Source organism: Lissotriton vulgaris, chromosome 1_1, assembly GCF_964263255.1.
Source record: "Lissotriton vulgaris chromosome 1_1, aLisVul1.2, whole genome shotgun sequence".
NCBI classification, from domain to species: domain Eukaryota; kingdom Metazoa; phylum Chordata; class Amphibia; order Caudata; family Salamandridae; genus Lissotriton; species Lissotriton vulgaris.
The window spans coordinates 1,010,610,923-1,010,636,432 of record NC_141685.1 but is presented as its reverse complement, the minus strand read 5'-3'; the positions used below and the strand labels follow the sequence as shown (position 1 = coordinate 1,010,636,432).

At 48.1% G+C, this 25,510-nt stretch overlaps 1 protein-coding gene across 1 annotated transcript in view; it reads left to right on the top strand.

The window, feature by feature from the left end:
* Window positions 1–25,510, top strand: part of EVI5L (ecotropic viral integration site 5 like) — a 1,294,704-nt gene that overhangs the window by 1,230,311 nt on the left and 38,883 nt on the right. Inside the window, exon 17 of the mRNA XM_086928161.1 lies at window positions 23,390–23,548. Coding sequence (XP_086784287.1) covers window positions 23,390–23,548 — 159 coding nt within the window. The remainder of the gene's footprint in view (window positions 1–23,389; window positions 23,549–25,510) is intronic.

The window sequence follows — 25,510 nt, the reverse complement described above, 5'->3', positions numbered from 1 at the left end:
CTCCATCTCCACGGGTACAGTCCCTACAGTTTGGAAGCAAGCTATGGTGAAAGCCCTGCTGAAAAAGCCCAATCTGGACCCCACGGATCTAAGCAACTACCGCCCCATATCCCTGCTCCCCTGGGCGAGCAAGGTCTTGGAGAAATACATAAATCACCAGCTAATAAACTTCCTAGAAGACCACCATCCTTTGGACCCCACCCAAACCGGCTTCAGACCCAAACATGGGACCGAGACCGCCCTCCTCATGGTCACCGAGGAGGCTAGAAAAATCTTAGATCAGGGAGGATCAGTGGCAGTGATCCTCCTTGATCTCAGTGCGGCCTTCGATACGGTCAGCCATGTCACCCTGCTGCACCGCATGTCCCAGGTCGGGATCAAGGGTAAAGCGTGGTCCTGGTTTCGGTCATTTTTGGAAGACAGATCCTTCCAGGTGTTCGACGGCGATTCGGTCTCCACCAGCAGACCTTTGAAATGCGGCGTCCCCCAAGGCTCCTCTCTAAGCCCTGCACTTTTTAACCTGTACATGAGACCACTGGCCGATGTCGTCCGCCCGTTCGGGATTAAGATCATTTCCTACGCGGACGACACGCAGCTTGTGGTCTCCCTGACACAGGATACCAATCTACCTGTACAGAGCGGGCTTAGAGAGTGTCTGGAGGATGTAAAGACTTGGATGTCCCAATCATCCTTAAAATTAAATGGAGACAAAACCGAGCTTATGGTCCTCGGCAACTCGGTCCCTATCTTCCCTGCCACCCTCTGGCCACCCAGCATGGGCCCTCCACCAACCCCCAAAAACAGCATCAAAAGCCTGGGAATATGGATGGACAGATCCCTTTCCTACAACGTACAAGCTACTAAACTCTCGGCTACCTGCTTTGGCATCATGAAGATGCTTAGGAAAATGTTCCCCCTCCTTCCCATGGAAGCCAGGCAAGGAGCGGTACAAGGCCTGATCCAATCCCGCCTTGATTTTAATAATGTTCTTTACCTCGGCGCCGCGGAATCCACTTTGAGAAGGCTGCAGACTGTTCAGAACTGCGCTGCACGCATGCTACTCGACCTCCCCCGCAGACAGTCAGTAAGGTCCCGGCTTGTTACTCTCCACTGGCTACCGGTGCGCCAAAGAGTTATGTTCAAAGCCATGTGCGTAGCCCACCAGTCCTTCTGGAACTCTGGCCCCAGGATCACACAGGACCTAATCAATCATTACAGGCCCAACAGGAATCTAAGATCTAACCAGACCTTTCTAGCAGTTTTACAGAGAGTAAAAAGATCCAGATCTGGAGGTAGGTCGTTCTCCCACAATACTGCTAGGGCCTGGAATGCCCTTCCATTGCACTTAAGATCCAACCCCAACCTTACGGCCTTCCGTAAACAACTAAAAACCTTCCTATTTCACCCAGTCTAACTTCCTTCCTCTCCCCCCTGTGTTCCTCATGGCTGGACTTCGGTATTCCTAGCGCTTGGACGACTCCGGGCATCAATTCACGCTTTATAAATTCACATCCTATCCTATCCTATCCTATCCTATATAAGACAACAAGCACCAGGGTCGCCATATCAACTTCCTCGAGCTTCCAGATGTTCACCTAGCCTTGAAAGCTTCCCTTCTGCACAAGGTTGTCCTAGTCTGGAAGGACAATATGACAGCCATGTGATATCTACAAGAACAGGGAGAACACGGTCTCTGTAATTTTTTCAACTGCCACAGACCATATGGAAATGGACTCTGTGTCACAACATTCACCTGATAGCAGAGCTAAGCAGGATGCAGGATCAAGTCCACGAATGGGAACTCCACCCTCAAGTCCTACTTCCACATCTTCTGACCGCTGAGACTGTTACTGAGACTGTTACTTATCCTCATCCGCACCTCAGATGATTTGCTTCAGTGCGGACACAGCCATTTCCAATAGCACTCTTTATTTCAAGACTCAATTGTATTCACCTTTAAAGAATATTTGCCTTGAGAAAGCCCTTGACCTGCCGGCCATGCGGGCGAAACATGTCGGCTGTTCTTTTGCTCATTTGTATTTATGATAATGAATAAATGCAAAAATCCAATATTTAAAATGGAAACCTGCATTTATGTTTAAGGCACAAACCCATCACAGTTTCAAAACATTGCCTTGAATTTGGTGGTCCTTGGGTGAAACGGCCTGATAGGTTTGTGCCACACCAAGAATTGGGTCCTATCTCATTCTGCGTTAATCCTTGCAGCACTCACCCCCTCCCCTCTAAACTAAACTACTTCAATACTTCCACAGATGGGAGTTCCCTCATATAGACCTTTTGGCAACTGCAAAATGCCCAAACTTCACATCCATGTTCCCACACCCACTATCCAAGCGCTACGCACTATGAATGAGGTCAGGGATACCTACATGTTTCCTCCTCACCCGCTTCTTCCATTTCTGATTCAGAAGCTCAGCCAGATGTCTCTTACAATGATCCTAGAAGCTCCCACATGGGCTCATTAACCCTGGTTCATAACACTACTGGACCTCTCTGTAGTTCCACACGAGAAGCTCCCTAACAGGCCGGACCTTCTCACTCAGAACCATTGAGAAATTGGGCACCTAGATCCCAAGACTCTCAATCTAGCAATTTGGCTCCTGAGGTCATAGAGTTTGGTTACATTAAATTGCCACCAAAATGTATGAACATTCTGAAAGAGTCCCGTAGATCTACCACTAGAGCTTGCCATGCAGAACAGTGGAAGCTTTTCGTCTGCTACTGTCACTCAAGAAAAATCAACCCTTTCACAACCACTGTACAAGATATTGTCTGTTAGCTGCTTCAATCACAAAAGGCTGGGTTACCATTCTCATCTATAAGAGTATATCTTCCTGCAATGGCAGCCTCTCCTCAAAATAGGCAACGCCTTTCTTTGTTCAAGGCCCCAGTGATTAAAACCTTCATGAAGGAGCTCAAAAAAGTTATTCCCGACTGGTTCCACCCACAACTTTATAGAACCTTAATGCTGTTATCACAAGACTCATAGACCCTGTATTTGAACCTCTAAACTCATGCCCCCTTAATTTCCTTTGTTGTAAGGTGGCATTTTTTGCTGTTATTACTTCACTTAGACGTGTTTGTGAGCTCTAGGCTTTAAACTTAGAAGAACATTTCTTCCAACTACATAGAGATAGAGTGGTTTTCCATAACCAACCATAAATTACTCCCTAAAGTGGTTTCTCAATTTCATCTCAGCTAATCGACTGAGTTACCAGTTTTTTTCCCCCTCAACCAGATTGCATTGTGGACAGAGCTCTACATACATTAGATGTTAAAAAAGAGCCCTTATGTTCTATATTGATTGAACAAACACTTTCAGGAAAAAGAAACAACTTTTTGTTGCTTTTTCTCCTCCCCAGAAAGGCAACCCTATATCCAAATCAAGCATTGTCAGCTGGATAGTAAAATGCATTCAAACTTGTTATGCTAAAGCTAAAAGACTTTTACCTACTCCTCCTAGAGCAAACTCCACTTGGAAAAAGGAAGTATCCGTGGCTTTTCCAGGAAACAGTCCCATAGCTGACAAATGTAAAGCAGATACATGGTCCACACCACATACTTTCTCCAAACATTGTGCGGATGTCTTAGCAGGCCAACAAGCCAATGTAGGTCAGGCAGTGCTACGCACTCTTTATCAAACAACTGCAACACCCACAGGTTAGCCACCGCTTCTGAGGGCGCTGCTTTACAGTCTATGCAGAGCATGTGTATCTACACCCAAACATGCCTCAAACTGAATATATCTGATAGAGACATCTAGCCACAGATTCCTAACATTTGAATTTCCCAGGCATCAGACTGGATCCGTAAGATTTTTCTTCGAGGAATACCCCTGCGCACCGGTATGTGGTGTCCGTCTCTGCATTACGTTGTCGTCTGCACTTTAGTAACGTCTACGTCACCTATATAGGCACCACCTCGGTGTGCTGACATCCGTTCTTTTCTTTCTGTGCCAGTCAAGTGCTGATCCATGAAGAGAGGTACCCTCGGTCCCTTTTAGGCAGGCTTTTTTGCTGACCCCTGTTTGGTCTGTAGAATTTGTTCCATCATGTCTAGGAAGACTTCTGGATTCAAAACCATGCTGTGCCTGTCACAGCACCATGTCGATGATGGATCCACACCTGGTTTGCCTCTGGTGCCTGGAGCACGACCATGACTCGAAGTCATGCTCCGACTGCCGGGCCATGGCTCCGAAAGCTTTGAGAGAGTGGTCCCTAAAGCTGCTTGCAGCCTGGCACTCTGCACTGCATCGCACTACTCCTAAAAGGTCTTGTTCATGGTCCCAGTTAACAGGAAGGTCCGGCAACCGCTCTGTGAGTCTCAAGTCCTCATCCTCCCACTCGTAGTCGTCAGGTAAGAGGCATAAGAAACACATGCGCTTGAAGCGTGCTTTGACTTATCCCAGTCCGTTTGCCAATGCAACAGGGGAGCCTCAGATTTCTGGGCCTCTTTCTTCTGAACATAAACTTGGATTGACTCCGTGCTTTCCTGCCTTTGCGGTTGCCAGAGTCACCCCCCCAACTTTAACAATTTTATGATGTCATATTTGGACGGCCTAAACCTAACGGCGCACCTTCGGGCCTTGCGGGGTCAGAGGAGGCTCCATTGGGTTCTGCGCCAGCGGCTTCGGTGCCGATGACCCCACTTGTATCCAGCAATGGACCCGGACCTACGCTGGTCGTGCCGTTGCAACCTTCCCCGTGCCGACTCTGAGGTGCCCGGTGGCACCAGCCCCATTCTAATTTCTGACAACCTGGTGCGGTGCCGACAGAACCTACAGGTTCTAGGTCGTTTCCTCAGCCTTATTCTGAAGGACTACGAATGGAAGAAGATTGGAAGGGTTCGAGGGACCCTTTAGAAGACCAGCCTTATTAAGACATGGGCTGGTATTAGGAATTGGGTGTGACCAGGGAACTGGATACCTCTCCAGAATCTGGCCTGTTTTCTCCCTCTACTGTGGCTACGGAGGAGGGAGCTTCCTATGCTGTGGTGGTTCGAAGGGTGGCTGAGGTCCTAGACCTCCAACTTCCTTCAGTGGCAGTCAAGACTAATATCATGACAGAGGTTCTACAGCCAGATGTCTTCTCTTCTGAACCCATGCTGTCCTTTAACAAGGGCTTTACAGATGCCTACTGAAACCTGATCCAAGCTGAGCAAAGGTGCTCCTGTGAAAAGGACAATTCGCTGTCGCCATTGCCCTGCTCTGGACCCCCCGAACGTCTACACTACCTACCCTCCCCGGAGAGCTTCGTAGTCCAAGCCTCTACCTCCCAAGGTGCTTTTCCTTGTGCTCCCCTGGACAGGGAATCCAAGTGAATCCAAGAGGCTAGACCATTTTGATAAGAAAATGTTTTCTTCCACCAGCCTTGCATTGCGGCCGGTGAACACCTTGTGCTTATTGGGTCTTTTTGGGTCTGTATTCCCACACCCTGTGGTTAACCATTGCGCAAGTGCTGCCACAGGTCCCAGAGAAGGCACAGGCCATCCTCTTCCAAGCAGTATCAGACGGGAGAAATGCAGCAAAGTTTGCCGTCCGTTGTAGTAGTCTCGACATGACTGACTTGCTGGGCAGAGCAATTTAATCTATGGTGGCTGTTTGACGCCATGCCTGGTTGAGGACTTCTGGCTTTTTGGGGGATGTCCAGGCCTCCCTCATGGACATGCCCTTTGATGGCACCCGACTCTTCGGAGATAAGACAGACATGGCGCCGGAGCACTTTCAGGACTCGTGGGCTACAGCCAAGTCCATGGGCTTCGAGTATCCACTCGTCCCAGTCTGCCTTTTGCTCCTTTCGTGGCTACGGATGGGGCTTTCAGCAGTGCCAGCCCTATCCCAGCCACAAGACTGTGCAGGTTTGGCAACCTCAGTATGGCTGAGGGCGTGGCTTATGACCCCGTGGGTCGGGGGGCCACATGCTCGGTCACTCCTACCCCCTCTCCCCCCTAGCCTCAGCCTGGGATTGTGCTTAGTGAGCCAGGGGATACCTAGAATCAAGCGAAATTGAGGTGCGTCAATGATGTCGAAGGTTATGTTTTCTCTATGGACATTCAAACAAGTCATGGCAAGTGTTTCTGTGCGAAATTGAATTAAACCTGATGATAACTCTTTGCCATCAACAGCCCTAACCACTTCCGGATGTTCTTTGGGCTTGGTCTTAAAATCTAATTCCTTTAAAAACATTGTGTCTATAAAATTGCCTGTGGCTCCTGAGTCAATTAAAGCGTCAACTGTCCATCTTTTCTCTGATTCTGTAAGAGATTGCAAAGTGACCTTAATACTAAGATGTTGGGAAGTTATTTCAGGAGTAATGGAGGCCAAACTAGAAATCTTACTCGACAATCTGACCTCTCGATTTGTCGAGCTAGTTAGTTTTCCGACTGTTGTACTAAAGCTACCTCAGGATTCTTCCCCTTGGGTTTGTTTGGACGCACCGGGCATTCTTTGACAAAGTGGCCTGACTTGCCGCAATACAAACATTGGTTTAATTTTCTTCTTTTGTCCTTTTCTTCTTTACTTAGTGGACCTTTGATAGTACCTATCTGCATGGGTTCTCCTAAATCAACTTTAGGTGTGCTTTCTGCTCTCATACTATTATTTCTCTCTTTAAAAGAGAAGACTTTGACCTCAGTCTTTCCTTTTTCACCTCTGCGTTCCGATAGCCGATGATTAAGTTTCACCACTAAGTCAATGAAATCTTCTATAGTATCTGGAGGATCTAAAATTTGGGTGACCATATCTTTTAATTCGTCTTTGAGTCCTTTGTAAAAAAGAGAAACCTTTTTTTCCTCTGGCCAGTGAGCTTCAATTACAAGTCTATTAAATTGAGATATATAATGCAGTAAGTCAGATGAACCCTGTTTTAAATGTAATAACTCATGATCTGCTGATTGGACAAAGACATGTTTTGCGAACAGTTTTTTCATAGTATTTTTAAAAGTTCGAAGATTATAGAGAATTGGGTCATCTCGATCGACTATAGGCACTGACCATAAAGCTGCATCACCTCCTAAATATGAGAGAATAAAGGCTATTTTAGAGGAGTCGTCAGGAAAGGCTGCTGGTTTTGCTATAAAATGCAAATGACATTGATTTAAAAATATGGAAAATTTATTACTATCTCCATAAAACCTCTCTGGAGGTGCTAAGGGGACAGGTACTGGGGTTACCACTTGAATCTGAGTCGACGTTGAAGATGAGCTAGGATCAGGATGCAAGGTTTGAAACCCCGGCTGAAAAGTCGCTGGTTTCAACACAGACTTCTGAGTTGGGGAGAAAGTCCAAGTACTAGGACCGGATGAAACAGGCTGCATATTACTTCGAATGTCAGCGACCTCCCTACGAAGGGTTGCGTTATCTGCTTGAATTGCAGTTAACAGATTTGCCATGTCTTGTAAAGAATTTGCAATGGAAGGATCCATAACGTCTGGGCGGAATAAAAGTCGTGGGCTTTGCCTTCTGTCAAGGTTACAAGCACCCTTACCTGTAGGTTGCTTGTAGATGATTCCGCAGAGACGTTATGGACCAACTTCCCCAAATTCTAGGCAATCCCTAGTGGTTTATTTATAACACTGAGGTAATCTTCTAGAAATCAGGGAGGTAGGCCGGATCGTGGACGCTACCTGCTTCCTTAATTGTCGACCTGCGAGGCAATAAGGAAAGCTATTTGTAATCTCTATTCAGAATACCTATTCTCAATTTCTACAACACAAGAGTTTTTCTTCCTTTGGATATTCTAAGGCAAATTATGTGCAAGCCTACCTGCGACTGATAAGGCCTAGGCGTCGCGTCCGTGTTGTCGTCGTGAAGGATGAAGTGTAGCAGAGCTGTGTTGAATGGGATGGGTTGCCAGAGAATCACCTTGTCACTGAAGAAATAAACAGTTGAGAATAAGTTACTTCCTTTCTTATGTTTGTCTAATGCTTACTACAATTCTTAACTATTTTATTCCCCCACTTACTCTCTCTGTTCTTAGTTGTGTCTTCCTTCACTTTTTCCTCCTAGACAAATTAACATTATAAACAGAACATGTTTTGCACCAAATCACTATAACGAACTACAGTCCCAAAAGTTTAGCCTTGATACTTCTCAAAGCCAAAAGAACAAAAGATAGTCCTGTTCGGAAAGTTTCTATTCAAGTTTCTCACAATGGTTCTTTAAAACAAAGTCCAGGTAAGTTTGTTCGAGTTTTGAACCTCTTGTCGCTTGCTTGCGTTGGGCGCCTGAAGAATTAAACAATAATGAAAGTTTTCACTTAGCTTGTCTTTTCTCCTTTGATGCGCGATGCCGAGTTGCAGACCTTCGAAATGCTGGGGCGTTGGCTGGTGTCTGCAGGCTCCGTGAAATCTTCAGGACGATCCGGTGCTGGGCGATGGTGAGAGGCAAAGCGTTGAGCAGCATTGGGTGTGGCCTTTTATAGCTGTGCCACACCCAGGGTTTGCTGACGTAACGCGCACCTTCCCCAGCGTGCGCTTTTCACCGCCTGCGCTCGCACCATTCTCCTGCGTGCGTTTTACACTGCATGCGCTCGCGTTGCTGCTGCTGCATTCTTCAGGAAATAACTGACAAAGCATTACTTTCCTATAAGCGCACAATGAGGAAAGAAGCACAACGTCTCTCTAGTCCCCTCTCAATGAAAACAAGAGCACTTTAGCAATGTTATCAGAAAAGGTTTGAACAACAGAATTCCGTTTGAATTCTAAGTGAGTGAATGAGTAATCACATGAAACATTATTTATACACACACATACACTTTACATTACTGGAGTGCTGGTTGCACGGGACAGGGGTGGGTTTCTTGAGAGGGCAAACTGCTTTCATGGGAGTCGAGAGAACCAGGTGTATGTGGTTCATGACACTGACGTTTCAGCCTCTATCTTGGATTTTGGTGAGAGTGACTCTGAGGCAGTTGGGCCTCATGGCCTCCTGCATCATGTTAGTGACATATGCTAGATGGCATATGTGGGCTCTGCAGTGGGACTTGAAGTTCCAGTAGGCGCAGCATCAGAGGAACATCTCCGATATGATCCAGATCTTGGAGAGAACTACACAGCATTTGGAGTGGTGGCTGACAAACCATGATTGGGTCACGGTCAGACCACTCTTCCTCCCCAAACAGATCTCACAGTAGTGACAGATGCGTAACTCCTGGGATGTGGAAGCCCTTTGGAAAGGTGCAGATCAGAGGACTTTGATCTCCAGCAGAATCCAGACTCCACATCAACCTGCTGGAGCTCCGAGCGATTCGTTTGGCTTTGAAAGCCCTTCTTCCTTCCATCAAGGTAAGGTTAGTGCAAGTGTTCACAGACAACACCACTGCCATGTGGTACTGCAATAAACAAAGCTGGGTGGGGTTTGGAACCCATTGTCAAGATGCTCTGCGTCTCTGGACTTGGCTGGAACACCAATGCATGTCCCTGGTGGTGTAACATGTAGCAGGTTCACTAAATGTCAGAGCGGGTAAACTCAGCTGTCAGTGTGTGGCACATCACAAAAGGCGTCTCCATCCAGACTTGGCGCATGGTTACTTTCGATAGTGGGGAGAGCCTCGGTTACACCTGTTTGCCTCTGCCAAAAATGTGCAATGCCAACCACGGTGTTGCAATGTGGAGTTCCAATCATCGAAATGTGTCAGGCAGCAACATGGATATCCTTGCACACGTTTACCAAGCACTACTGCCTGGACAGTCAAGTCCGCAGAGACAGCCTTTTAGCTGCTCTGTCCTGTAGGACTTTCTGGTCTAAACTTGTCCGCACTCCCTCTTGCGGGGATGGTATTGCTTGGGTATCTATTCAAAGGTAAGGAATCTGATGCTAGAAGTCTCTTTCCGATGGACAAGTTACTTACCTTCAGTAATCCTTATCTGGTAGAGGCTTAATCTAGCTGCAGATTCCTTACCAACCCACCCATCCTTCCCGCACTGTAGACAGATTTTTAGAGTCAGATCTGATCCCTTTCAGGGCCCTAGTAGTTTACAGTACACCAATGTCAGTGCACTTCATGGCTCTGCACTTCTGGCGTTGAAAGTCGTGAAAAGTAACTGACATCAGCTCGCCAAGGTAGTGCTTATTTAGGTGGCGCGGACCTCACTACAATGTAACAGAGCTGACCGACACCACCTACTGGTACACAGGGGTATTGTTCGAAGAAAAATCTTCCGGACTCAGTCTGATGCCTGGAAAATTCAAAGGTAAGGAATCTGCGGTTAGATCATGTCTCTACCAGGTAAGGCTTTACCCAAGGTAAGCAACGTGTCCGTAACTTACCCTGTAAGCATCTGTTCGTGGCATTGAGTACTAATGCGCACACCCTTCACCCCAGACAACTACGACTGTTAGTTTATTCTACTTTTTTCTCAGATGGACATATCATAACTTACAGTTACTCTACACTCCATTCACACCCTCCTGCTGGAAAACAATCTAACAATGGAGTCGATGCCCATGCGCAGTCTCACCAAGTTGGAGGAGTCACTGTAATTCGTGACTTGGAAGACTTTCTTCAAAGAAAAGCAACCTGCACACATCTGAACACAGAGGGCAGGAGTATGCAGAGCATGTGAATCTACAGCACTACATGCCACAAACAGATGCTTACAGGGTAACCTTTCCTGTTCTCTGTCTTCATTGGTTATAGAAATCCAATAGCTAGCTTTCCTTTCTAACATTTATATAATTAATTCCACAGCAAAATCGAAATACAAACATCAAATGTTTTGCCACGTTTGAGACCTAAACTACAGGCTTTCAGACAAACCATTAGTAGATACTAAAATATTACAAATATTAATCTTTGAATATCAGTCATTATTAGTCTATGGGACTGGAAATATGGTCTATTTTTTATTTTATCACTTATTTTACTTTTACTATTTAGGTGCCCTCAATTTATTGTTCAATAGCAGGTGCACCTTTACTTGCTTAAATATTGTAGAAAATCAGTGCTTGAAATGGAAAAATAGAAGTGCAGGTACTCTCTACCAGAGTACCTGCTTGTGTCTGAGAAGTGCCTGTACTCTCCAATTAAAAGTATGGCATTTCTCTTGAGAAGTGCCGGTACTCTCCCTGTCAAAATAAAAAAGTGACGGTACTCCGTACCAGACAGTAACGGCCCATTTAAAGCACCGAAGAAAATGGTAGCATTTCAGTTTGCTAAACACCTACACTTTTGAACATAAGTCAGTTGGACATCTGCTGACATAGAGGTACTAACCATTCTGCTGAGTGTAAGCAGGTTAGAACTGGCCTAAAGACAACCTGGCAGTGACAGAAAGGCTGGTCGGAAAGTAATTCTGTCTTCTATTTATGATGACATCCCTCTATTTAAAGGGGCTTATTGGAATGCCATATTACTGAACAAGATAATGAATGGAGTCCAGGGTGTATTATGATCTTGCATTATTTGCCTCCAAAGCTGGTTTGATGTGGTCTATTCAAAGCTTGCTTTTCAGAAGTGTGGTACCTCAGAGTACCCTTTTTCCGCCTTGTCTACCAGACAGCGCCAGCTTTCTGTTTGCGAAAATAGCTATTGTCAGCTTAGTGTGCTCTAGAGATGTCAGTTAATAACCATTAGTTGGCTTTAATGTCATCCATTTACTCGCTTTTTGTTAGCTTGTGTGGGCTTTCCTTCCACTGCTTACTTTTCAAGCACTACTTTTCTTTTTTTTTCGTTAAGCACTGAACAAGTGTGTTCTCTAGATGTCTCCCTTGTGTGCTTCCCTGCCGCCACGCTCAGTGTTGCTCTAGTACATGTGCTTCTACCCCTCCACACTCTCTGATTTGCTCACCACTGCTTTGCTCTCTCGCTTTACTCTCTTGCTTCACACTGCTCTCACGTGTGCTTCTCTTTCCCGCATCCGACTCTCCACATTGCTGTCTGTGTTAAGTATGCTCTATGTGTGTTGCTACACTTTCCCCACTTACATTTTTTTTATTGCGCTACTTTTTAGGTTTCGCCTCGCCGAAAGCTGCGCAACCAGACTTTCGCGCAAGGCGAAAACTTTTGTTTACTAGTATCGACAAAAGTCCCGCCTCTCTGTTCCATTGGCTAGCTCCATAAATGGAGGCTAGCCATTGGAAGAGAGAGGCGTCCGTCTTTCAGGGAGGCGATTGGTGGGCGTTCCCGGCGATTTTTCTCATGAATTTGAATTTGAATTTAAAATTTCTTATAGAGCGCTCGTATACCTGCGGTTTCTTGGCGCTATTACTGACAGGATCCTAGTTAAAAAGCTGGGGGAACAGGAGAGTTATTATTCGAAAGATTTCGTGAATAGGTAGGTCTTAAGTTGTTTACGGAATTGTGGGTAAAGAGAGATGGTGCGGAGTTCAAGGGGAAGGGAGTTCCAGAGGGTAGGGGCAAGGGTGGCAAATTTAGAGCCTCCCCACTTCTTTCTCCGGTAGCGTGGGATGGTGAGGAGGGACTGGGAGGACGAACGAAGTTCCCTGGTGGGGACATAGGAGACAATCTCGGAGGAGATGAATTCAGGTGCGAGTCCGTGTCGGGCCCGGAAGGTGATGGAAGCAAGCTTGAATTCAATTCTGGCTCGCACAGGGAGCCAGTGAAGTGATTTCAGGAGCGGGGTAGAGTGGTGAAATTTGGGGAGTTTGAAAACCAGGCGGGCCGCCTGGTTTTGGATCTGTTGCAGGCGACGCAGACTGTAGGCGGGGATGCCGGCATACAGGGCGTTGCCGTAGTCCAGGCGGGATACCACCATGGCCAAGATGATGAGCTTTAGAGCAGAGACAGTGAAGAAACGGGACACCCTACGTATAGTGCGCAGTGAAAGAAAGGAAGAAGATACCACAGAGCTAACCTGGGAGTGAAGGGTGAGTTGAGAATTAAGTTTTATGCCAAGTGTTTTAACTGAGGAAGCGGGGGTAGGAGGGGGGCCAAGAGAAGGGGGCCAGAAAAGAGGGGACCAGGGGCTGGATGAACCACCCGTCAACACCAACTCGGTTTTGTCGGGGTTGAGTTTAAGGTGGTTGTGGTTCATCCAGTCCCTGATGTGAAGCATAACAGATTGAAAGTTTAGAATAGAAGAAGGAGAAGACAGATTGAAGACAAGCTGGAGGTCGTCCGCATAATTAAATACGCCGACCTCCATCTGTTGAAGAGAGAAGATTAGGGGAGCAATGTACAGGTTAAACAAGAGGGGGGAAAGGGAGGAACCTTGGGGAACCCCGCACTGAACTTTCCGGACGTCCGCCGTGAAGTCACCCAGTCGAACAGCCTGGGTGCGGTCGCTCAGGAAGGAGGACAACCAGACCAGGGCGGTCCCCCCGATCCCCGCCGCTCCGATACGGGAGAGGAGGATGGTATGATCCACCGTATCGAAGGCGGCTGAGAGATCGAGGAGCACAAGGGCCTGGTGCTGATTGGTGTCCATGCCCTCCCTGAGGGTGTCCAGGACCGACAGGACAACGGACTCCGTAGAGTGTGCGGGGCGGACCCTTTGACAACGTCATTGCGCGGTGGGCGTTGACTTTTTTTTTTTTTGGCCGCCTTTAATTTGTCATTTGCCCCGACCTCTGGTGAGTGCTTGCTGCTGTCCTGCCTTCCTCCGTCCCCCTCCCGCTGTCCGTGTGCCCGCCCGCCCGCCCCCCCTCCGGCTGTCCGTGAGCCGGTTAACCCTTCCGCTGTCCGCCCCCCCTCCCGCTGTCCGTGAGCCTGTTCATCCGGCCCCCCTCCCGCTATCCGTGAGCCCATTAACCCTTCCACTGTCCGCCCCCCCCTCCCGCTGTCCCTGAGACTGTACGCAGCTTTCCTCCCACAGGTTTTAGGAGACTCGCAACGATAATTGCCCCGAAGCAGTACGATGCGCATGCCTGAAGTGTACCCTTCCGCACCGCAATTTGAGCCGCCTGGAGACGTACTGCCTTACTTGGCTGCCCCGTACGTCTCGTACTGCCTGGAATTGTGTTGCCTATTGTCTGCCCCGTACGGCCCATACTACGGACCCAATTGCCAGGCGGCTGCCCCAAGCTGCACAGGTACGAGTCGTACGCCAGGAGCGTACTGAAGCGCACCGCACCGTACCGTGGCCCCCGCTCCGAGGCTGCGCCGCACCAGTCCTGTACGTGTGGTACAGCCTGCCCAGTGCCGAACTGCCGCCCCAGTGAGAGCCGCTCCACCCCTAAGGAAATCCGCCCCGCTGGACTGTGCCCGCACTGGTGACCTCTCCGCACTGCCTCTGGAAGTTCCGTCCGAACGCCCCGCATCGCGGCGCTGGTAAGGGCCGAACTGAATCCCCCTGAGGCTGCCGACGTCCGTCTCCAGCTTTGCCCGCACCGATCCAGCAACTTTGAGGCACTGTTCTTCCCCACACAGCTTAAGGGTGCGCACCTCGGGCCGGCGAGCCCGGGATTATTGCCAGCTTCATCTCCCTTGTTTGCTCATGTACTTGTCCCTGACTGCTCCATGTTACTCTCTCGCCTGTTTGTTCCCCCACTTCGGTCTCCCGTTTTTCTTTTGTATCACACTCGTACCAGCATGTTACTTCTGCCCTGTTCTCGTTATTAAATGTCTTTAAATTACGTGATCTTTTTCCACGAGAACTGATTCTTCCTTGAACTACAGTGTTACTGGTCCTATCTGTATTTGCATCGCAAGCAGAATAACTAATCTATTCCATATGATGTTGATAAACTTGCAGGTTCTTCTATTGGCGTACATGGTTCTGAGATAACCTTGTTTTACTGACTGGAACAGTCTCCTGAGCACGAGGGGAGCCATGCTTTCTGTTGAATTCGCAATATTTTGAACACGCAGGACAGTGGCATATACACACACGTGAGACTGTCCTTATGATGCACAGTCCCAAAAACTATTATTGATCTATAACATTTGGTATTTAAACGTTCTGCTGATCCACTGAATTGCAATGTGGAACATTTACTTCCTTGTAGGGTTTCCTTGTGAATTGAAGACGTTTTACCTGGCACATTGCTAGTTAAAACATATGATTCTGATCTATAATCTTTCTTTGTTGTCATGTTAGTGTGTTTTCTACTATAACGGAAAATAAATGCATGCATAATAATCCGTTTTGCCTTTACTTCATACAAATTATTGTATTTTACTGGAATTGTGTTTTCTACTTGCCCTGTTACATAGGCCATGTTTCATTATTGGAATTTTGTGAACTTGAATTGTCAATATTACTATTTATCAACCCCTTTAACAATAATAATCTTGATAAATCCGATTACATAGTGAAAAGACAGTTGGAAATTCCCATTTCTACTCTCAGCTGCTTCTATCCGGTTAGTGACGGATTTAACACAAAGGGTACAGTATGTTTTGATGAAAAGTAATTCTACTTTTTTAGGTCAAAGCCTGCACTGTCTGCTTTACTAAAGACATCATGAGATTCCCTGGGAAGGCATTCTGCCCATTGCTTATCCCTGGCTTTGTGGTTTGAAACTCAACATGTGCTTGTTTTGTATTTGCTGGCCTTATTTGTTTTAGGCTATCCAGCTTGAAGTTGTCCTTTCCGTTGCCCAAACCCTAATCACGTTATTCTTCCACCAGTACTGGATTTCTATAAACAGGCCTTTAAACTTGTTCTTATCTTGTCACATTTGGTGTACATTCAAAGACCGAGGTCATATGTCAGGCCCTGTCTTCCAGGGAGCTTTTATGTGACAACCATGCTGGCTAGTGTGGGAGTGCTTGTGGAAGGATGTACAATGTTCTTTTTTTTTTTCTAGCGCACAACACAATTTAAATGAACTTAAGTTGTTTGATAATAAATCTACTTTGCACTCAATGCCACTGTACTTGACTTGGCACCCCTCCAATTTACTCTGAAACAATCCCCTCTACGCCACTCCACTGTCCTCTGCACCACTGTATTTTACTCTTCACCATTGTATTCTATTCTTCACCACTGTATTCTATTCTTCACCCCTGTATTCTACTCTTCACCCCTGTATTCTACTCTTCACCCCTGTATTCTACTCTTCACCCCTGTATTTTACTCTTCACCCCTGTTTTCTACTCTTCACCCCTGTTTTCTACTCTACATCCCTGTACTCTGCCACTCTATTCTACTCTGCAACCCTGCACTCTATAGCACAGCACTCTCCTCTGCGCCACTGTACGCTGCTCTGCTTTTCTCTATACCAATGCACTGTACGCCACTAAACTCTAAGCCAGCCTACTCTGCATCTCTCCATTCTGCCATTGTGCTCTACTACACTACACTCTACTCGTCAGCAATCTACTCTACGCCACTGCACTCTACATCACTGTATCCACTTTGCACTATTCCACACTATGCCACTCCACGCCACTGCAATCTACCCTGCACCACTCCACGCTGCTGCACTCTACACCTCTTTAGTCACAACCAATACACTGCCACTGCACTCTACACCAGCCTACTCTGCACCACTGTACTCTACTCCACTATGCTCTACAACACTCTACTCTACGCCACTCTGCATCATTTTACTCCACATCACTTTACTCTGCACCAATGCACTCTACGCCCCTTCACTCTACTCTGCATCACTGCGCTGTCTGCCACTCTATCTGCACCACTCTATGCTACTCTACTGCACTTTCCACCAATACCCACTATACCACTCTAATCTACTCTGTACCACTGCACTCTGACACTTAACGCCATTTCATTCTAAGCCTCTCTACTCTGCCACTGCACTCTACACTACTCCAGTCTAAGCCACTCCACTCTATACCACTCCAGTCTCAGCCACCCCACTCTGCACCATTCCAAGCCACTGTACTCTACCCTGCATCACTGCACTTTACAGCTGCTTCACTCTACACTGAAAAAATCTACTCTGACACTGCACTCTATACCTCTACTTAATGCCACTGCACTCTACCCTGTACCACTCCTCTCTAAAACAATCTACCCTATGACACTGCCCTCAACATCACTTTACTCAAAGCTAATGCACTCTCACAAAAACTACGCTGCACCACTGCACTGTACGCCACTATAATGTACTCTGCAACACCACGCCACTCTGCTTCGCACCATTCTACTCTGTGCCACTGCACTCTACTGCACTCTAAGCCACTACACTGCCTCACTCCACGCCACTATAATCTATTCTGCACCACTGCACTCCATTTAATTTCACTCTACACCGCTCTACTCCTCTCCACTCTACCCTGCACCTCTCCACTCTACCCTGAACCACTCCACTCTGAACCAATCTACTCTACCCTGAACCAATCTACTCTGCACCACTGCACTCCACTCTACAGCACTCTATTTTACGCAACTGCACTCTGTGCCACTCTGTCACTGCACTCTACGTCAGTGCACTCTACCCCACCTCACTCAAAACCATTGCACTTTATGCCAATCTACTTTACGCCACTTCACTCTAGGCCACTCTACTCCACAACACTCCACTTTGATACTCCATTCTGACGCTCTACTGCATTAAACTGTACTTCACTCTGAGACACTACTCCACTCTAAGACACTAGGCAACTCCCTCTATGCCACTTTACTCCACTCTGTTCTACTACATACTACTCCACAGATTGACTGCAGAGTGCTAGGGAGTGCAGAGTGACTAGGGAGTGCTGGGGAGTGCAGAGTGACTGCAGAGTGCTAGGGAGTGCAGAGTGACTAGGGAGTGCAGAGTGACTAGGGAGTGACTAGGAAGTGCAGAGTGACTAGGGAGTGCTAGGGAGTGCAGAGTGACTAGGGAGGGCTAGGGAGTGCAGAGTGACTGCAGAGTGCTAGGGAGTGCAGAGTGACTGCAGAGTGCTAGGGAGTGCAGCATGACTAGGGAGTGCAGAGTGACTGCAGAGTGTTAGGGAGTGCTAGGGAGTGCAGAGAGAGTGACTAGGGAGTGCAGAGTGACTAGGGAGTGCAGAGTGACTAGGGAGTGCAGAGTGACTAGGGAGTGCTAGGGAGTGCAGAGTGCTAGGGAGTGCAGAGTGACTAGGGAGTGCTAGGGAGTGCAGAGTGACTGCAGAGTGCTAGGGAGTGCAGAGTGACTGCAGAGTGCTAGGGAGTTCTAGGGAGTGCAGAGTGGCTAGGGAGTGCAGAGTGACTGCAGAGTGCTAGGGAGTGGCTAGGGAGTGCTGAGTGGCTAGGGAGTGCAGAGTGTCTAGGGAGTGACTAGGGAGTGCAGAGTGACTCGGGAGTGACTAGGGAGTGCAGAGTGACTAGGGAGTGCAGAGTGACTAGGGAGTGCAGAGTGACTGCAGAGTGTTAGGGCGTGCTAGGGAGTGCAGAGTGACTGCAGAGTGTTAGGGCGTGCTAGGGAGTGCCGAGTGACTAGGGGGTGCTAGGGAGTGCAGTGACTGCAGAGTGCTAGGGAGTGCAGAGTGACTGCAGAGTGTTAGGGAGTGCAGAGTGACTGTGTGTGTGTGTGTGTGTGGCTCTGGGTGTGTGTGTGTGACTGGCTCTGGGTGTGTGTGGCTGGCTCTGGGTGTGTGTGTGTGGCTCTGTGTGTGTGTGTGTGGCACTGGGTGTGTGTGTGTGTGTGGTAGTAATTGCTGTCTGCTGAGCTCGTCCGTAGGGTACAATAGGTCTCACATTTTGGCGAGAGATTAAGCTATTGGCAATGTAAATGACAATGCCATTTATTTATCTGTTTTCAAAACCAACACATAAATACAAATTTTGTCATTTACAATGCCAATAGCTCTAACTTTTCCAAAGGTGAAACCGTTGCATTGTAAATGCTTGTTTATATTTTTATTTACATATTCAACTTCGTAACAATTATCACATCAGGGGCACCTGTGAAATGACGCAGAACGCTATTTTCTCTTCTTTAATACGTTGGTCTTTGCAGCATCAAAAAATGTCTAGCATTTTTAATTCAACCGAAAAGGTTTTTATTCCTCCTAGTTAGCGAGACAGTTGGAGATGTGGCCTAACAACTCGAAGTGCTGCTTTTGGAACCTGGGGACACAGGCCTGAATCCTGGTCTCGGCGCTAGACCCAACATTGTGTGATTCTGGGCAAATCACTTAATCTCTCTGTGGCCAAAAATTTATTTTTGTAAACCTTACTTGATGAACATGATCGAAGATCGTCTACTTACCGCTCTTGTAATGTACAGCACTCTGTTGCTTCACAGCTTGGTTCACACTATATAAATACCAATACAATGTGCACTACAATAAATAATGTACTACATCTGTAAAAACCATTGGCAAAGCCAATGGGTCTCAAATGCTAGACCTCTTTTTCTCTCCTTTTTCCCTCATTTCTATCTCCCCCTTTCACTCTCCTTTTGTGTCTTTCCTCCTTTTTCAATCGTTTTTCCCTCATTTCAAGCTCCCCTTCACTCTCCTTCTGTGTCTTTCCTCTGTTTTCTACTCGTTTTTCACCCTCATCTCAGTCTCCCCCTTTCACTCTCCTCTGTGTCTTTCCTCCACTCTGCAGGCACCTTTGCTGCCTTATTGGCACTTCCCTTCTCTTTTTGACCTTTTCTTTGCCTTTCTTTTTCCGCCAGTTCCCCCCACCCCCTCCTCCCCCGCTGCTGCCCCCACATCCCCTCCCCCCCAGCACGACCGGCCCAGTCTAGCTCCCCTCCCCACTCCCGCCTCCCAGCTGTCCAGCCCTCCCCAACCCCTACATTAATGGCGGCATCTGCGTGGCCGCGTCAAAGACAAGCCCGTCTGCGCCCGCCCGCAACCCAAGTGCGACCAGCACCAGGAACCCTGGATCTCTGCACCGTCAATGCTACGACCCAACGGCACTCCAAACACTCAACCCAGGCCGCAATAATAACTGCAAGCTAGCATCACCGGCCAACACCCATGGACCCTTCAGCTGTCACCACTGCCGCACACCTGCATCACAGCCAGGACCGTGGACCCAGCGCAACCCGCCCTCTAGAACACAACCTAACCGAAGACCCTGCAATCCATCCTCCTCAACGTCCGATCCCTCCACAAATACGCCACCGAAATCTGGGACCTCCTTGTCAGCCCCACCCTGGAAGTAGCGTTCTTCACCAAAACCTGGACCAACAGCACCTTGGGACCGGACATCGCCATCGCCATTCCCAAGGATACAAGATCTTCAGGAAGTACCGCCCCACCCACCCAGGAGGAGGAATGCCATCGTCCACAAATCCACCTTCTGCCTGAACACACTCCCCGACGAGCCCAAAGACCTGATGGAACACCTTCACTTCAAGATACTGGCCAGCCCCACCTCCACCCTCCGAGGAACCCCCATCTACCAACCCCTTGGACCCCCGGACTTTTCGCCAACTCCATCTCGGACATCATCTCCCCGCAAGCCATCGTTCCCACAAACTACACCCTACTGGGAGACCTCAACTTCCACCTCGACAACCAACTGGACCCCAGCACCACATCTCTCCTGGACAACCTCCACAACATTGAACTCTGCCAAATCATGACCGAACCACGCACTCAGCAGGACACTCCCTCGACCCCCTCTTCACAACACAAAACTCCATCACCTTCAGCCACACCACCGAACTCCCATGGACTGACCATCGATGCATCCACTTCACCTTCAGAACACCCACCATCCACAGACACCAGCACCTGCTCCCACGAAGAAACTGGACCAGAATCACCGAGGACCAGCTAACCTCATCACTCAGCAACTCCACCCCAACAATCGCAGAAAACGACGACCCCAACACTGCAGCCCGGACCCTGCACAGAAGGATTTCCGACAGCGCCAACACCATAGCCCCCATCAAGAAAAACAACACCCACTCCAAGAAAGCTAGATGGTTTACCTAAACTTCGAGAATCTAGCCACACTTGCCGCCGCCACCTCGAAAAGGCCTGGAGGAACACCAAATCCACAGAAGCCCGCAACAACTTCAGAGCCTCCACCAACTTCCACCACCAATTCATCAGAAAAACGAGGAAAAAAGCAATTGAAGACAGAATCTCCACTCATGCACACAACAGCAAAGAACTCTTCAACATCATCAAGGACTTCGCCCAACCCACCAACGAGCCCATCGACATCCCTCCCTCGCAAGACCTCTGCGACAAACTCAGCACCTTTTTCCACCACAAAATCAAGAGCATCTTCGACAACTTCAACAAAGACAATCAACACACTGAACCCTCACCAACCACCCGACACCCTGAAGCCAGCGATCTACAACTGGGCAGCCCTCACCACCGAAGACACACTGAAGACGATAAAGCAATCAACTGCGGGCCCCCACGGACCCCTGCCCCCACCACATTTTCAACAGAACCACTGACACCATCGCACCCATGCTCTGCCAAACCATCAACCGCTCCCTGACAACCGCCTCGTTCCCCGACGACTGGAAACACGCAGAGATCAACTTCCTCCTGAAGAAACCCTCGGCGGACCCCACCAATCTCAAAAACTACAGACCCATCTCCCTGCTCCCATTCCCAGCGAAAGTCATAGAGAAAGCCATCAACAGCCAACTCGCCACATTCATCGAAGAGCACACCATCCTCAACTCCTCCCAATCTTCAGAAAAAATACACAGTACGGAAACCGCTCTCCTCACCGCACCAGACAACATCCGCACCCTACTGGACAAAGGAGAAACAGAAGCCCTCATCCTCCTCGACCTCTCAGCAGTGTTCAACACAGTTTCTCACCGCACCCTAATACGCAGATTCCACGACGCAGGGATCCAAGACAAGGCCCTCGACTGGATCCGCTCCTTCTTGTCTGGCATAACGCAGCGGGTCAGAACCCCCCTTTCCTCTCGGACTCCACACCAACCACCTGCGGAGTCCCCCAGGGATCCTACCTACGCCCTACGCTCTTCAACGTCTACATGGCTCCGCTCGCCCCCATCATCAGAACCTACAGACTCAGCATGGTGTCATACTCAGACGACACCCAACTCATCCTCTCCCTATCCAACGAACCCAACAACGCCAGACACAACTTTCGAGAAGGCATGGAAACCGCTGCCAAATGGATGAAAAACTGCTGTCTAAAACGAAACACCAAAAAAAACGGAAGTACTCATCATGGGCCAAACCCCGACTCTTGGAACGACATCTGGTGGCCCCCCGCCCTCGGAAGCCCGCCCACCCCCACGGACCCTTCACACAACCTGGGAATCATCCAGGACTCATAGCTCAAAATGGACCGCCAGATCAACTCTGTTTCGTCATCCTGCTTCCACACCCTCCGCCTCCTATGTAAAGCCTTCAAATGGATCCCCCTCGAACACAGAAAGACCGTCACTCATACCCTGGTCACCAGCAGACTCAACTACGGCAGTGCACTCTATGCCTGAATAAACAAAAACCGAACCCGAAAGCTACAGAACATACAAAATGCTGCCGCAAGACTGGTCCTCGACCTGCCAAGACACTGCCACATCTCCCAGCACCTGCGCACACTCCAGTGGATCCCCATCGAAGCTAGAGTCACCTTCAAGATGCTCACCCAATCTCACAAGGCCCCCCACGACACCGGACCAGCATACCTGAACAGCCGACTCAAATTTCACGCACCCCAAAGGATCCTACAATCACCCCAGCTCTCCTACGCCGCATTCCCCCGCACCAGAAAGACCAGATTGGGAGGCCGCTGCTTCTCCTTCCTCGCGGCCCGAGCCTGGAACGACCTTCCGCTCCACCTCAGACAAACAACATCCCCCCCTCATCTTTGCCAGAAACCTCAAAACCTGTCTCTTCGACAGACGCCCTCCTTGATGGACTGGAACCTGTGAACTCCCTCCCCCTTACCCCCTCCCCCAGCTCTTTGAGACCCTTACGGGTGATTAGTCGCGCTTAACAAACACCTTGATACCTATTGGCTTTGCCAATTCTTGTTTCTTTTTTCCTACAAAGGCATTTTGCTTTTGCCAATGCTGCATAGCGTCGTCAAAAAGCACTGGCATGGCCAGTAGATCTACTAAGTGAGATCTATTTGTTTTGCCAGTGCTTGTTGTTGATCATCCAACTCACCAATCAGCTCATTGTTACTTTCCTTTATTCTGTTTGGTGAGTAGGAATAGCGGCGCCGCATATTATCATATAGGTAGGTCGCATTTCGTTTAACCTTGGTGATTCGAGCACGATTAAAATAGCATTGTTTGTTGTAGGAAAAATTAGTCTGTCATTGTCTTCAAATGAGTTTGTATTCGGAAAAGGGTCAGGGAACGTCAATTCAGTGCTTTTATGTTATCGTGATGATGTCATTACCCAACAACCAAGCTGTGTACCATTAAAAAACCTAAGCACTTCAGAGTTAAGGTGGAGAAGCACCACCTAGTCCATTAGTGCCGGGCACCCTTGAACTCTGATCCTGAGTAATGCCACATTTGGTGTTTCTGATTTGGCACAGCAAACTGCGACATACAGTTTCTCTTTGATTAATTTGCCTTGTATTCTTTCCCCTCGGGTGTCCGTGCCTCCAGAATCACACGTCGCGAAGTGGAGGGCGCTGGAAAGACTCTCCACGGAAGAACGCCGTGTCCGACCTCCAGGACGAGCTGATGACAATACGCCTGCGGGAGGCACAATTCCAAGCAGAGAACCGGGAGCTTCGGCAGCGAGTAGTCGAGCTAGAAAGCCAAGTAAGCGTCTGCCTCTGCCTGGATCCAGCCTGATATGTGGGGTGTGCAAGGGAAAATATATACTTTTTAAAACTATTTGCCAACATACACATGGGCACAAAAATCATTGGTTTAAGTTTCTGTTGGCATTGGCAGTGTTTTTTGGGAGAAAGAAAGGCACATTGTTAAATAAAGTTTCTAACCTATTGCATACATTCAGGGATAAAAGGGGGAGCACAATGATGTGCCACTGAAAGTGTGCGTCTGTGATAAGTTTTAAGTAGAAAAGGGGAGGCACATCAAAGATAGCTTGTGAGTGATGGAGCGAAGGAAAAGGGGGATGTTCCAGTCCAGTCAGAAAGGTAAGGTTAACAGAAGGTCCCACCATACCCCGAAATGTGAACAAAAAGTGTTTAAACCGCAAATGTAAACTTGGTGCATACCATCAAATTAAAATAAATATTTCTTTGTTTTTCTGTTAGTTGTTTTTACAGCCAAAAGTAAGCAAATGTTTACATCATTGTGCTATAAATGTTGTGGCAATGTTTACAATAGGAACAAGCATTGGCGTAGCCAGTAGGTCTTGCATTTGAGACCTTATAAGTATTTAGTTATGCAGCACAATATCCTTGGTGCAACAACATCAACTGTTGCATGGCTAAACACTTATAAGGTCCCAAAGGCGAAACCTATTGGCTATGCCAATGCTTGTTCTTTTAAGCAGGTGGTGTAGAACCGAAAAGCAAAAGAACTGAGGCAGCCAGAGGTAAAGATGGAGACTGAGCATGATCCGTGTACAGCGGTAGTGCAAGCTTCCTCCACACAAACAGCATAGTAACGGTGAAGGCACCAGTGGTGCACGCTTCCTCACGTACACAGAATAAGTGCAGCAGCAGTGCATGCTTACCTCACACCAGAACAAAAAGCAGCAGCACTGTCACTGTATTTTGTGATGGTGTTTGTTTGGGAGCGAACATGTGTTAGTTGTGTTGCTTTTACACTGTCACCCCTGTGCCCTGTTGCCCTGGTAAACCTCTCCTCTGTGGGTTGCAGTATTTATGGGAGTGGTATCATTGGACAGCAGCATTAACAGCATGAGATACTGCCTCCATCATACTCAAGTGGTCGCCTTAAGCCTACTTGAAATTGAACCCCATGAAATGTGCTAAATAGATATGCCCATCAGAACCGTGAAGAGATGGTGGAGCTAATGAGACATCCGCCTGAGCAATATTAGAATAAAGCAAACGCCCTTGCTGAAGAGGTAAAAGGCATTGCAGGCACATGCCCAAAGTCAGCACTAGAAGCTGAAGATACAGCAGCAAGACAGTTGGTGATAGGCACAACATTAAGATGCCATGCATGGGTAAGTATGTCAGGATTCAAGAATTAAGTACAGGGTAACATTGTCAACAGCCCGTTCGATAGGGAACATTTATTTGTAAAAGCAGCAGACGGCATGCTGCACCAAATAAAAAAAAAAACAATATAGCGAAATAAATGGGGCCCTTCTGTTCAGCGGCCAACCAAGAAGGGGAAGCACCCAAACTAGAAGACTGCAGTCCTAGGTAGCTCCGGAGCGAGCAGATTTGCTCGTAACTGCAAGGCGCTGAGGAAGTGGAGAACGGCAGAAGTGTCATGTGACACGGCATGCAGAGCGAACCTTGCGGGAGCGAGGAGCGGCAAGCAGGGGCCATTTGCTTGTAATTAATGTGGCTGCGCCGCTGCTCGCTCCCGCAAGGTGGATGCTGCCGCGAGTGCTTGAAAAGTCATGACAGACTGCTAAATGCCCCCTCCTAGAGCGGAGCATGCGCGCTTCCTAGGCGAGACCTAAAAATTAAGGCTTTTAGGATTGAGAAGTATGGTTTTTGTTTGAAGGGAGGCACTGTTAGTTGTTCTCTTAGATACTTTCTACATAAATATCACATTTCCTGTTTTCGGTTATATTTCTTCAGAACTCATGGATCTGTATTTTCACTTTAT